Source organism: Clupea harengus, chromosome 5 (genome assembly GCF_900700415.2).
Source record: "Clupea harengus chromosome 5, Ch_v2.0.2, whole genome shotgun sequence".
Lineage (NCBI taxonomy): Eukaryota > Metazoa > Chordata > Actinopteri > Clupeiformes > Clupeidae > Clupea > Clupea harengus.
This window is the reverse complement of record NC_045156.1, coordinates 172,832-185,639: the sequence shown is the minus strand read 5'-3', so window position 1 is coordinate 185,639 and position 12,808 is coordinate 172,832. Positions and strand designations below refer to the sequence as shown.

The window sequence follows — 12,808 nt, the reverse complement described above, 5'->3', positions numbered from 1 at the left end:
TTCTGATCAGAGAAATTAGGGATTAGGGACTTTATGTAATATGTTTGGACTAGTTTGAATTTTTACAAACAAAATGTTCTGATTTAACACCATGACTCAATGGAACACCATTGAACAATTGCATACAATTGAATATATTATTTAGATGCATAGTAACTTACTTTTGTGTCCACTGACTTTATTTGAAATGTAATACTCTTTATGTGAACAGGGACACATACAAGAGAAATGAACTTTTCAAGCAATGTAACCACTGTCCGATTAAGGGACACTTTTGCAACGGCAGTGACCAAAAACGTGCTTGTGGTGGCACTGTGCATCTCCATCAACTACATCAATAGCACGCTGGTTCATACCTTCTTCAGGAACAGAATTTTCACCGAGAACCCGCGCTACATCCTCTTCATCCACATGGTGCTGAACGACATGATTCAGCTGACCATCGCCGTCCTCCTGCACGTCATCAGCTACGTGCTCTTCACAATCAATGTCTCCTTTTGCTGCTTTCTGTTAATGATCGCCATCTTCACCACCCTCAATACACCCCTGAACCTGGCCAGCATGGCTATCGAGCGCTATATTGCAATCTGCAACCCCCTGCGCCACGCACAGATCTGCACAGCGCGGCGCACGTACGCCCTCATCGGCCTCATATGGATGTTTGGCACACTCCCCATCCTGCCCGACCTCTTCATGCTCGTGGCCACGGAGCCGGTGGCCTTCTTCCACTCCAGAATCTTCTGCAGCCGGGACTCCGTGTTCCGCCACCCGTACATGATGGAGAAGAAGAACGTCTCTCACATGTTGTATTTGTCGTTTGTCTGGCTCACGCTGGTCTTCACGTACTTCAGGATCATGTTCGCGGCCAAGGCTGCCAAATCCGATGCCAAAAAGGCTCGGAACACTATCCTCCTCCATGGGGTGCAGCTTTTAATGTGCATGTTCACGTATATCGACCCTCTGCTAGCCAGCTTCTCCATGTATATTTTCCCCATGTTTGTGCTTGAGATGCGTTTCACAAGGTATCTCATTGTTCACATTCTGCCGCGGTTAGTAAGTCCAATAGTCTATGGACTGAGAGATCAGACATTTTGCAAGTACTTAAAAAATTACTACCTATGCTGTAGGTGTAATATGAGCAAAGCTCCACAAAATATGACCTCTTTAAAAACTTTCCCCGAATAAGGCCTCTCTTTTAGAAGTCTGTGATGCTTTATTTTACCTAGTTTAATGAACTGAAATGAAACAGCACAGATAACAAAAACTCTCTTTCTCAAACCTGTCAAATCACATTGTTTTTCAAGTTCAAACTGCACGATTGTGATTTTAAAATGTCCATATGAATAGCCATTGACTGAAAGTCTGTACAAAGACATAATTTAGCTATGTGTAATTTAAAAAACAATCTCACAAAAGGCTTAAAACATATCCTGGAGTATCCTAATTAACAATGGTTATTAGTTAATCACATACATATGCCTTCAAGAAAAATAAATATTAAATTAACAAAGATACACAGCCTTTTGAGACATAGTCATAGTCATGCCATAATAAAAACTGTTTGCAAATCATATCTGTCCCGGTTTCCCTTTTGTTCATGTCAAGAGTGTTACTGTATCAACTACTGCTGTACTGTAACAATTCAACATAACCTCCTAGTCTGCTTTTTATTGTAAATGTGACCATGTATGGGAATATCTGTCCTAAATTGCCAATTGATTGATTATCTGCAAAGTGTGACTATAGTGAAAAAAGTGCCAATTTAATAATTTCTTTTCCTCACTTATTTCACTTAATTTCTGTCTTTTATTTTAACAGAATGCCTATTATTTTGGTTGATTTAATTTGCAATGACATTCAAAATGTAACTTCTGTTGCCTTTTCTACTAGTTGTACTAGTCTGTACTGCACCTCCACCCAGGCATCTTTGGTGCTATTCTGCTTGAGAACTATTTCATCTTTGTTAAATGTGAAAGTGTAGAGATACACCTTGAAGTGTGAGATTCAGCCCATGACCTACTTGACATGACAATCATAATAATCTTTAATTTCATGAATGCCTCTGCAAAGCCTTATGTACAAAATAGATAATTTCCTTACTTTTTCAAAAATTGGCGGCCAATTTCCCAATATTGTTATGTTGTGATTTCAGTGATGCGACTCCCTAAAGAATCATCAACTGTAACAACAGGAATATCTGGATCACCCTCAGGAATGGTCATTTATATAACACTGAACCAGGATGTGTAAAACATTTTTTGTCTGGATTTTCATTGACTGGGTCACTCATGAGTTCTTTCACTGCCCCCAAAATAACCAAAGAGTAAAATCATTAGTCTTCAGAAAATGTCTAAGCACAGACCAGAGTCTTAGTACAAGGCCACGTGCTCCAAGTCATGACAGACACTTTGACACGGAGGTTATGCATGCATTGTAGGTGACCTCTGGAGGTTCTTCAGAATCTTACATCCTGTGGAGAAATGTCAACATGGCACAAAATGAGCCTTTGAACACCAAACATCTCTGTTGAAAGGGCAAACACTTGCAAATGACCTGTCTGTCCAGTAGCTACATCAATAAGCGTGAACTTCACGTGTGCTTTAGAGTTTAAAAGTTACCCCATTATTCCAGAATTCAATGGAAATATTCAATTCAATTCAATTTTATTTATATAGCACAAAAAATGTTTAATTGTCTCAAGGCGCTTTACAGCACCCAGGGGCTGAACATCAATGTCAAATAGCCTCTCTGATTATCAAATAGGCTCTCTATGAAATCATATATTTTGGTCTCAACAAATAACCCACAATTATTGTAGTGAGTCAGCACCTGCATCCCCACATGCTTCAGATTCAATTAAATGCCACAAGGCTCTAAAAAGATACATACACATCTAATGTCATTGTGAGTGCAGAAATGTGGCATATTACAGCAGGTAAGTGTTAAAAAAAATGTATTTCTGTATTATTAAGTTATGCTGAAATACTGTTATATGTGCAGATCCACAGCCCTATGTCAAATAGTTAATTGTTAATAGAGAATATTATGAAAGATAAAGTGATGAAATTCACTGGCTAGAGGTTAAATGCTCCCCAAACCAAAGAGCAAATTTGAACAATTTAATGTTATGTGTGAGGAGACAAGGTGAGAATAAGTATGTGATTCCCTCGCAACATCTATGGCCGGATCACTGGTTTGTTTTCACAGGAAAATATGAAGTTAGTAAACACATGTACTGGATTCAAGCCTGTATATGGTGGGGGCTACTGCTTGCGCCACAGTGCCCCCTGTCTACATGTATTTCTAGTTATGGATGTGAAGTCCTTGGGTTTTAGCATCTTTGTCCACCCCAAGTCAGTCTGATGTGTCTGCGTATGTAAGCCCACTCCAGTTGCCATTCTGTATCAATATCTGAATGCTTGTGTTGTGTTTTTAATAAATGGCACGAAAGACAAAGACATGCCTGACTTTGTGAGATTGCTGCAGTATGAAGCTGCATTTCATTTAATTAATTTATTCTATATCTGTAATGTTATACAGCCATATAGTTTATGCATAGTGACAGATAAAAGATTATAAATTCATCATCAAGACCTGGATGTTTGCTTTAGAACCAACAATAATTGAATACTGCTGCTGTATTCTAATGACGGAAAGGTAAAGGCTGTTAAGCATTTATGGAAGTCAAATCAACCATATCAAACACGCATTATGTAAACTGCATTTCCTGATTTTATGTGCCCATATTATGTGTACTAGCTGGATTGTGTGGCTAAATGACAATGTATTAATCGCATGTGTTTTTTTTTCACTCTTGGGATATCTTGTTTTTCAAGCTGTTTGCTAATTAAATTTAGTAGGTGGCAAAACATTTATAAAGGCACATCAGCCTCTTCCTCATTCTGTTGTGAGCCAGCTGACCTGAGGTGAGTTTGTGGGTTTTGAACTGAACACAATAATACACACATACACTTTAGTGCAACCTATGTGTTTCAACCGTATATATCACTGTCTAATATAAATGTCAGTTATATCTGTGTTGTACATATTATATCAGATGACCCCTGCAATGCATATCAATCATATTTGTGTCAGTTACTTTAAGACATACAATGTAGAAATATGTTTTCTGCCGTGGTAATTTATTTAAATTGATGATAATTCTATGCCTATCTTGAAGTTCCATTTTAAATGGTTCAAAATGTCATAGGGATATGTATGTGTTACCCATTTTGGATGAATCCATGAAATACATTGTACATTTAATCTGTTTAAACTGTTTGTTCAGCTGTATGAATATCTTACATTTTATGTATCAACAGTTTGGTAAAGTAAATACTATCAGATTTACTGATAGTGTAGAAATGGGAAAATGTGGATATTTGAACAAAGTGTGTACAACTCAAAGTCCGGAATTCATGCTTTGTTCTGCTTATTTGTATCATAAAAATGTTTCTACTATAACTGGCAAAACATGTCTTGCACTTTTTTTTTTCTGCTTTCTCTGCTAGTGACAATAATGAACTCCACTTCACCACAATTTCTTGTGAGAGACACATTCACAACAGCCTTTGTGAAAAACTTAATTGTGGTGCTCCTGTTGGTCATCCTCAACTACATCAATGGCAGCCTGGTGGCCACCTTCCTGAGGAACCAGGTGTTCTACGAGGACCCGCGCTATATCCTGTTCATCCACATGGTCATCAACGACGCCGTCCAGCTCACGGTCACCATCACCCTGTTTGTTTTGAGCTACATATTCTACACCATTAACGTCTCCTTCTGCTGCTTCTTCATCCTGGTGGCTGTATTCACCACCCGCAACACGCCCGTCAACCTGGCCGGCATGGCCATCGAGCGCTACATCGCCATCTGCGACCCTCTGCGCCACGCACAGATCTGCACTGTCCACCGCACCTACGTCCTCATCGGCCTCATCTGGCTGGTCTGCGTGGTCCCCGCCATCACCGACCTCTTCGTCACCCTGGCGACCGAGCCCGTGAGCTTCTTCCACGCCGCCGTGTTCTGTATCCGGCCCAACATCTTCAAGGACCCCGTGCTGCTGTACAAGCGGCAGGCCTTCGACGCACTCTACTTTTCGCTGGTCTTCTTCACACTTGTCTACACTTACCTGCGCATTCTATTTGCGGCACGGGCGATGTCCTCCGACATCAGGTCTGCACAGCGTGCCCGCAACACCATCCTTCTGCACGGGGCCCAGCTGCTCATGTGCATGCTCTCCTACATCTCACCCAGTGTGGACCTGCTCATGACCAGGGTCTTCCCCAGCAAGATCCTGGAGATCCGCTACGCCAACTACCTGATCGTCTACATTTTCCCACGCTTTCTGAGCCCCATCATATATGGGGTCAGAGACAAAAAGTTCCGGAAGTATTTGAAAAGGTACTTTGTGTGCAAGCAGTGCAGTTCAGAAGTTCAGCATGAGGGAGAGGAAGACAAAATGGCATAGAAGCTTTTCTTATTTATATTTTGTGTGAGTGAGATTGGTTACATTTATAATCAATATTATTATTTGGAGTAAGAAATTAGATATTTATGATTGATTGTAAACGGTGAAGACTTAAAATAGTCTTTTTGTGTGCGTCTGTGTATCTGCCATCATCAAAAGATCCAGCCAAACGGAGATATGTGCTGTGTATGAAATCACTCTGCATTAGCAGCATATTATTTTCAATCAAAAGACATATTTTGTGGCAAATGTTCAAATGTTAACCTATGAGAAATGTAAATAAAGATAACACAATGTTAACGTTACCTGCTTATGAAATTGTCTTAGTATATTAGGATTATTATTCCTTTCCCTTATTATTTGTCATTTTTATTTATTTTCATAATTTCATATTTTGTAGTTAAATATTTTTCTGATCTAAATTAATGCATATTTTTGTAGTTGTATATAGTTTAACAAACTGAAGTTTCACCATACATTAGAAAGATACATAGATATATAGGAAGATGCATAGAAAGAAACCTATCTAACAATGATGTCACATTTAATATGAAACACTTTATTCCAAGGATAATGAGAAAGCCACTAAAGTATTACAAATATCACATACCAGTGGCGTAACGTAGTTACGACGGGCCCAGGTGCAGGCTATTATGATGGGCCCTAGTCAGTGGTTCCCAAACATTTTACAGTCCCGACCCGTACCCCCTTTCTTTTCATGTTTGTAACCACATGCACAAACAGTCATGCTATATTGATATTCAATTGATTAAATGTATAAAAAAAGGTACAGTCCGTGATTCAATATCATATTCATTGAAAGGTTGTTGATGTTTGTGCTCAACATCCACTCAAATTAAACCCTTTCCTTACATGCTCTTGAAGCTCTGATTGGCTGAAATTGTTTTTGGGTTGGTCCCAGTTTGTTTCCCTATTTACACACTATGCTACACACTAGTAAACTACATGTGAAATGAAGGGCTGGCTAGAGTTAAATAGGTAGAGTTCTAACGCTAACACACTGTTTGTATTATTGGTTCAAGTCCAACAGACATCAGTGCATGTTACACAAATATTTAAACTGTTAAATTTGCCATTGTGAAATGATTAAATATATCATGTTGAATTGATAAAAGCCCAGCACAGTTCAAACCCCCAAAGTGTAATCATTGCCGTGGTCTTCACATTATTTAACGCGTGGGCCTAATAAAGATGCTCGAAAGCAAGCTACATGAGATATTGAGGAAATGATTTATGTAGAATATAGTGGAAAGGTAAGTGAAGAGGTTAGTAGGGATGGATAACCTAATTACTTTAGGGGAAAAAAGTCCCGTTGCCCCTTACCGAAAAGAACACGCTGCAAACTATATGCGCTTATCAATCAATAAACCCAAAACATCAAGGTCGAGGAGGGATCTGTCTTGTGTGTGTCTCCTTGCCCCTCCTGTATTTCCATCGCCATTGGGGGTCCCAAGTTAAGGGGGTGCTGATTGAGCTAGGTTCCAGAGTGGGTCTTGGAAATAGTTTGCAGTGCCCAAGTATTTTAGAGTGCACTGGAGTGCCTTCACTTTTCCCTCGCAGTGCCCTAAGTAGAGACTGTCTGCATTGCCTGATTGTTTGAGGTTGTTAATGTTTACAACAACATCTCGAGCAGCATCACACTCAGCACAGGGGCCCCACAAGGCTGTGTGCTCAGTCCTCTGCTCTTCACCCTGCTGACTCACGACTGCACAAAACCCACAGTACCAATCACATGGTGCTGCTGTGGAGCGAGTGAGCAGCACCAAATTCCTGGGGGTGCACATCAGTGAGGACCTCTCTTGGGCCACCAACTCTGCATCACTGGCGAAGAAAGCCCAGCGGCGCCTCTACTTCCTCCGCAAGCTCAAGCGAGTGAAAGCTCCCATACCCATCCTGAACGCATTCTACCGGGGCACCATTGAAAGCATCCTGTCCAGCTGCATCACTGTGTGGGGCAGTAGCTGTACTGAACACAGCAGGAAAGCACTGCAACGCATAGTGAACACAGCTGGTAAGATCATTGGTGCCCCACTCCCTTCCCTGCAAGACATATACACCACCCGCCTCACCCGGAAAGCTACCTCGATTGCGAGTGACACCAGCCACCCCGCACACAGTCTGTTCAGCCTCCTACCCTCTGGAAGAAGGTATAGGAGCCTCCGTTGCCGCACCACCAGACTCAGAAATAGCTTCATACACCAAGCAGTCAGGACGCTAAATTCTCTCCCCTCACTCCCCCCAGCCATATCCGTCAGTCTGACAGGAGGCTGAAACCTAAAAAATCACTCAGGACTGCAACAAAACTGTCTCTTGCACTTTTATCACTTATGTTTACCATAACCACTTACTGTTATACTTGCACCGCCAATGTAACAAATACATCTCACAGGATGTCTTTTTTGCTGCCTTTTTTGCACTACCATAACCTCACTTTAAAGTAAACTTATGCTGCTGTACATGTATCTGTATGTTTATATCTATATCTACAGCGGGTAAAATAAGTATTGAACACGTCACCATTTTTTGCAGTAAATATATTTCCAAAGGTGCTATTGACATTTCACCAGATGTTGGTAACAACCCAAGTAATCCATATATACAAAGAAACCAAACCAAATAAGTTCAGAAAGTAAGTTATGTGTAATAATGTGAAATGACACAGGGAAAAAGTATTGAACACATGAAGAAAGGGAGGTGCAAAAAGGCATGGAAAGCCAAGACAACAGCTCAAATATATCAGTAATTAGAAAGCAATCCAGCCCCTTGTCAGTGCACATTAATATCAGCTGGTTCAGTCCCAACTGATGGCCTACAAAAAGGTCTCATTACCAAGGTGTCACACAAGTAACACCTCATGATGGGTAAAAGCAAAGGTGAGAACATCATGGAGTGGGGCTGCTTTTCAGCATACGGTACTGGCAAACTCCACATAATTGAAGGAAGAATAAATGGGAAAATGTACCGAGACATTCTTGATACAAATCTGCTGCCATCTACCAGGATGATGAAGATGAAACGAGGGTGGACATTTCAGCAAGACAATGATCCCAAGCACACAGCCAAGGACACTCTCAATTGGTTTCAGAGAAAGAAATTCAAGCTGCTAGAATGGCCCAGCCAATTACCTGACTTGAATCCAATTGAAAATCTTTGGAAAGAACTGAAGATCAAGATTCATAGAAGAGGCCCACGGAACCTTCAAGATTTGAAGACTGTTTGTGTGGAAGAATGGGCAAAAATCACACCTGAGCAATGCATGCGACTAGTTTCTCCATACAGGAGACGTCTTGAAGCTGTCATTGCCAACAAATGCTTTTGTACAAAGTATTAAATAAATATCAGTAAGCGTGTTCAATACTTTTTCTCTGTGTCATTTCACATTATTACACGTAATTTAATTTCTGAGCTTATTTGTTTTGGTTTCTTATGTGTATGGATTACTTGGGTTCTTACCAACATCTGGTGAAAATTTCATGTCAATAGCACCTTTGGTGACGGGTTCAATACTTATTTTACCCGTTGTATATCTATATGTAGGGCATGTCTTGTCTTATCTGTTGTTGTGCATGTGCACTTTATATGTTTCACCGTGGGAGAGTGGGAAATGTTTTTTCGATTCCTTTGTATGTCTTAACATGCAAAGTAATTGACAATAAAGCTACTTTGACTTTGACTTGACTTTACCACGTGTGTTGTGTGACTGGTCCTGCTCGGGTCCCAAGCTTATGCCCACCCCCATTGACAAGGTGAGGGAGGTTCTTTGCCCCATGAGAGCTGAGTAGGGGAGGGTGTGGGAGACCTTATACATGTTGCTCGGTGTGGGCAATAAATAAAGATATTTATTTTAAACAAACTGTCCTGGTCTTCTGTGTGGAGAGGTTTTATATCCACCTGTGTCGGTCGGGTGGAGGTAAAGGTCTCAGTTTAAACCTGTGACGCATGCATGCACAAATAAGGTATATAACACAATAAAGGAAAGGAAAGTACAGGAAGAGCATAATAGGTCCTCTTTGAAAAGTTTCTCTCTGACTAAATGATTTTTAGCAGTGACACTAGCAGTGTTTTTCTCTTGAACCACTCTAGATTGAAGGAACCACTTCAGGTTTTTGTCCTTTCCAAACTGAATGATGTTGAAATCCACTGGCTGGTGTAGTACCAAACTGCTGATCTGTAATTTTTGCTCTAATGTCAAAGTACTGAATTGAACTTTTATTGTCGACTAGATTCATTATAATGCCTTGCTTTTAGTAGTGCTAGCATAACTGTGATACACCGGAAATTGAATTATTGATCCTGTCGTGCACTGCTCCACAGCGACATCTGGTGGATCAACTCCCAACCAGGTCCTAATACAGAGACGCCCCTGATCATCTACCTCAGCTCATCTTACTGTAATAGCTAAGTTGCATTCTGAATTTGCAATAAAGACTTATTCAGCACATAATGGCTTATAATTTGAATCATGAGACAATTTACTGGAAATGTATTTGAGCATCTGACCATCATGCTTCTGGTCTTCTACATCCTATTGATATTGAATAATTATTGCTACAAGCTGCAACCATATAATCTAGTTGTATTTTACATAGAATCAGCTTTATGTGGTTGGTGTCTCAGTTTGATAAGAACTACATTTCTGAATAGAAACATAAAATCTATTAATTAAAATATTCTTCTTAAAAAAAGCTCATTTAAGAATATTTTAATTACATACATAAAATAAGAAAACCATTTTAGTATATTTTGCATATTTAGTCTATACAAGTTATTTTTCATGAGTAATTCTTGCCAACAAAGCACTGAAGAAGTTCTAAATGGTATACAACCAATTCAGCTGAGACCTTACTGATGTTTTGGTTTTAGTGTTCAGGTCTCAGGGCACCTGTTGATCCCAGTCACATAATTGGTGAACCTAACCTTTAAAAGAGTAGGTAGCAACTCCTGAAGCCCAGTTAGGTAACACTGGCTGAGGTAAGCAGGGTTATGTCATTCATGTAATGTCTCAACCAGTGCTATGCATGTATACTGCTTTGTTTTCCGCAATCTATACAGAAAATCTCCTTATCTGTACTTGAAGAGAATCATGAAAATTATGTTGTTATAATTCATGTGTTTACAATGCCATCATCCAAGGGAAAGTTGTTTTGAAAGTCTTAAATAGCAAAACTATGTGACATCATTGAAAACTAGACTGAATAATTATAACTTGATTCATTCAAATATACTTCTGTGTCAATTCATTTTCACCAGCACACACGCATGATACGTGTAAATGTTGCATGTGTATATTTCTGCAGAATGAAAACTCTCACATTTACCGCCTTTCAGGAAGCTCAACCTGGAAGCCTCCTGTGCAAACATGAATTCCACCTTGGGCTCCCTATCAGCTAATTTAACCACTACCACCGAGATTATCTACCCCAAAGACAGCTTCACCGCGGCGCTGACCAAAAACATTGTGTCCATGCTGGTGTGGCTGGCCCTGAGTATCATCAACGGCAGCATGGTGACCACCTTCCTGCGCCACAACTTCTTCTATGAGGACCCGCGCTACATCATGTTTATCTACATGGTGATCAACGACGCGCTGCAGCTGAGTCTGGTGACGGCGCTCTATGTGGTGAGTTACGCCTTCTCGCGCATCCACGCCTCCGTGTGCAGCGTGCTCATCATCACCGCCGTGACCACCACGCGTGCCACGCCACTCATCCTGGGAGGCATGGCCATCGAGCGATACATCTCTATTTGTTTCCCGCTGCACTACGGGCACATCTGCACCCTGAAACGCACTCTCTGGCTTATGTTGGCCATTTTGGCTCTGACGGCCGCAGTGCCCTTCACAGACCTCTTCATAACGCTGGCCAAAAAGCCGATCCCCTTCTTCTACACCTCCATCTTCTGCGACCAGTCCATACTGTTTGGAGACTACTCCATATATGTGAAAAACTGCATTGTGGACACCATCTACTTCTCCTTTGTTTTCCTCACACTGGTCTTTACCTACTTTAAGATCATGCTGACTGCCCAGGCTGCCTCCACCAACTACATCTCTGTGAAAAAGGCCCGGAACACAGTGCTGTTGCATGGTGTTCAGCTGCTGCTGTGCATGCTGGCATTTGTAGTTCCCTCCATGCAGGCCCCTCTTATCAGGCTCTTCCCCATGTACCATCTGGAGATCCGCTACATCAACTTCCTGATGGTCTACATCATCCCGCGCTTCCTCAGTCCTATGATTTACGGCTTCAGGGATGAGAAGTTTCGCAAGTACTGGCTAAACTGCCTGACAAGCAGGACAAAAAAAGTCAGGCCCTCCATGAAAATGAATGTAAAAGTGGGGTGAACCTGTCAGGTGTTAAGCACACAGATGATACTTTAAATTGTGGGGGAACCTAAGCTGTACAGAAAAACAGTATTTGTCACCGTGATGGCCGATGAGCACACCCTTTGAGAGAGGGTATAAGTGACTAAATAAAGTCATCACTTGCAAAGAAAGGGCAAAACATCCAGCTGTAGTCTATGTTACTACTTTGTAACAGCCTTGTAACTGTAATGTATTTTATAATCTTATTGTTTGAAAACTGCGCATCATGATTTATTCAAGGTACATGAAATATAAGCTACTTGTGATATTTTTGTCATGAAAATATGTATCGATTTCATGACTTTCTGGTTTTGTCCATTGTCCTCTCACTGACAATGAAAACACTGAAATATTATATATGTGTGACTTATAATATGTCTTATAACGGCTTGTTGTGTGTACATATTCTGCTCAAAATGCGAATCATTATGTGTCATACAGTGTCGTATAGCTCCTATTTTGTAACTCTTCAAATAGCTACACGAAGACACACATGCATACAGGTTTTAAATGTATAACTTTGGTTTGGGGTTTGAAACTGACTGGGTTTCAAACTGGTCTATTTCTATCTGAATGAATATATATGGACACAGATTACAGTTAGATTATAACTGTCAAAACAAATCTTCCGCATCACTCATTGCCAGGATGAAAACAGTGTGCATCCTCTCATCCACTGTGACAGAGGTACGCAACTGTTCCCACACAGGACTGGCTGTCCCTATGCTACTGTGTGACATGGGAGTGAAATATTGTTAGAGAGCTGTGTACAGTGAGGTATAGAAGATGGTCTTGGGTGATATTAAGAACTAATTTGCCTTTCTGCTTGAAACATTATCTCATGATAACATGTAAACAACCCTGTAGTGCAATATATTGAACTCTTTGGCAGACAAGGCTCTATCTCTCAGAGTGCTACAACAGATTGACTCCAATATCAATAGCTGTCAGGTAGG

The 12,808-nt window shown here is 40.7% G+C and overlaps 3 protein-coding genes across 3 annotated transcripts; all 3 read left to right on the top strand.

The window, feature by feature from the left end:
* The first annotated feature begins 228 nt into the window (after window positions 1-228).
* On the top strand, window positions 229-1,185 carry LOC105909939 (odorant receptor 131-2-like). The gene has a single exon (XM_031567137.1). It carries the CDS (start codon window positions 229-231, stop codon window positions 1,183-1,185), a length of 957 nt encoding a protein of 318 aa, XP_031422997.1.
* Window positions 1,186-4,519: 3,334 nt separating this feature from the next.
* On the top strand, window positions 4,520-5,470 carry LOC105909938 (odorant receptor 131-2-like). The gene has a single exon (XM_012838608.2). The coding sequence runs from the start codon at window positions 4,520-4,522 to the stop codon at window positions 5,468-5,470; it is 951 nt and encodes a 316-aa protein (XP_012694062.2).
* A 5,449-nt stretch (window positions 5,471-10,919) lies between these two features.
* LOC105909937 (odorant receptor 131-2-like) lies at window positions 10,920-11,831 on the top strand. The gene has a single exon (XM_012838607.2). The coding sequence runs from the start codon at window positions 10,956-10,958 to the stop codon at window positions 11,829-11,831; it is 876 nt and encodes a 291-aa protein (XP_012694061.2). The 5' UTR covers window positions 10,920-10,955.
* Window positions 11,832-12,808: the final 977 nt, after the last annotated feature.

What these genes read in the sequence shown, in the direction of transcription:
- LOC105909939 (XM_031567137.1), top strand. Translation starts at nt 229, where the DNA reads ATGAACTTTTCAAGCAATGTAACCACTGTCCGATTAAGGGACACTTTT.
- LOC105909937 (XM_012838607.2), top strand. Translation starts at nt 10,956, where the DNA reads ATGCTGGTGTGGCTGGCCCTGAGTATCATCAACGGCAGCATGGTGACC.
- LOC105909938 (XM_012838608.2), top strand. Translation starts at nt 4,520, where the DNA reads ATGAACTCCACTTCACCACAATTTCTTGTGAGAGACACATTCACAACA.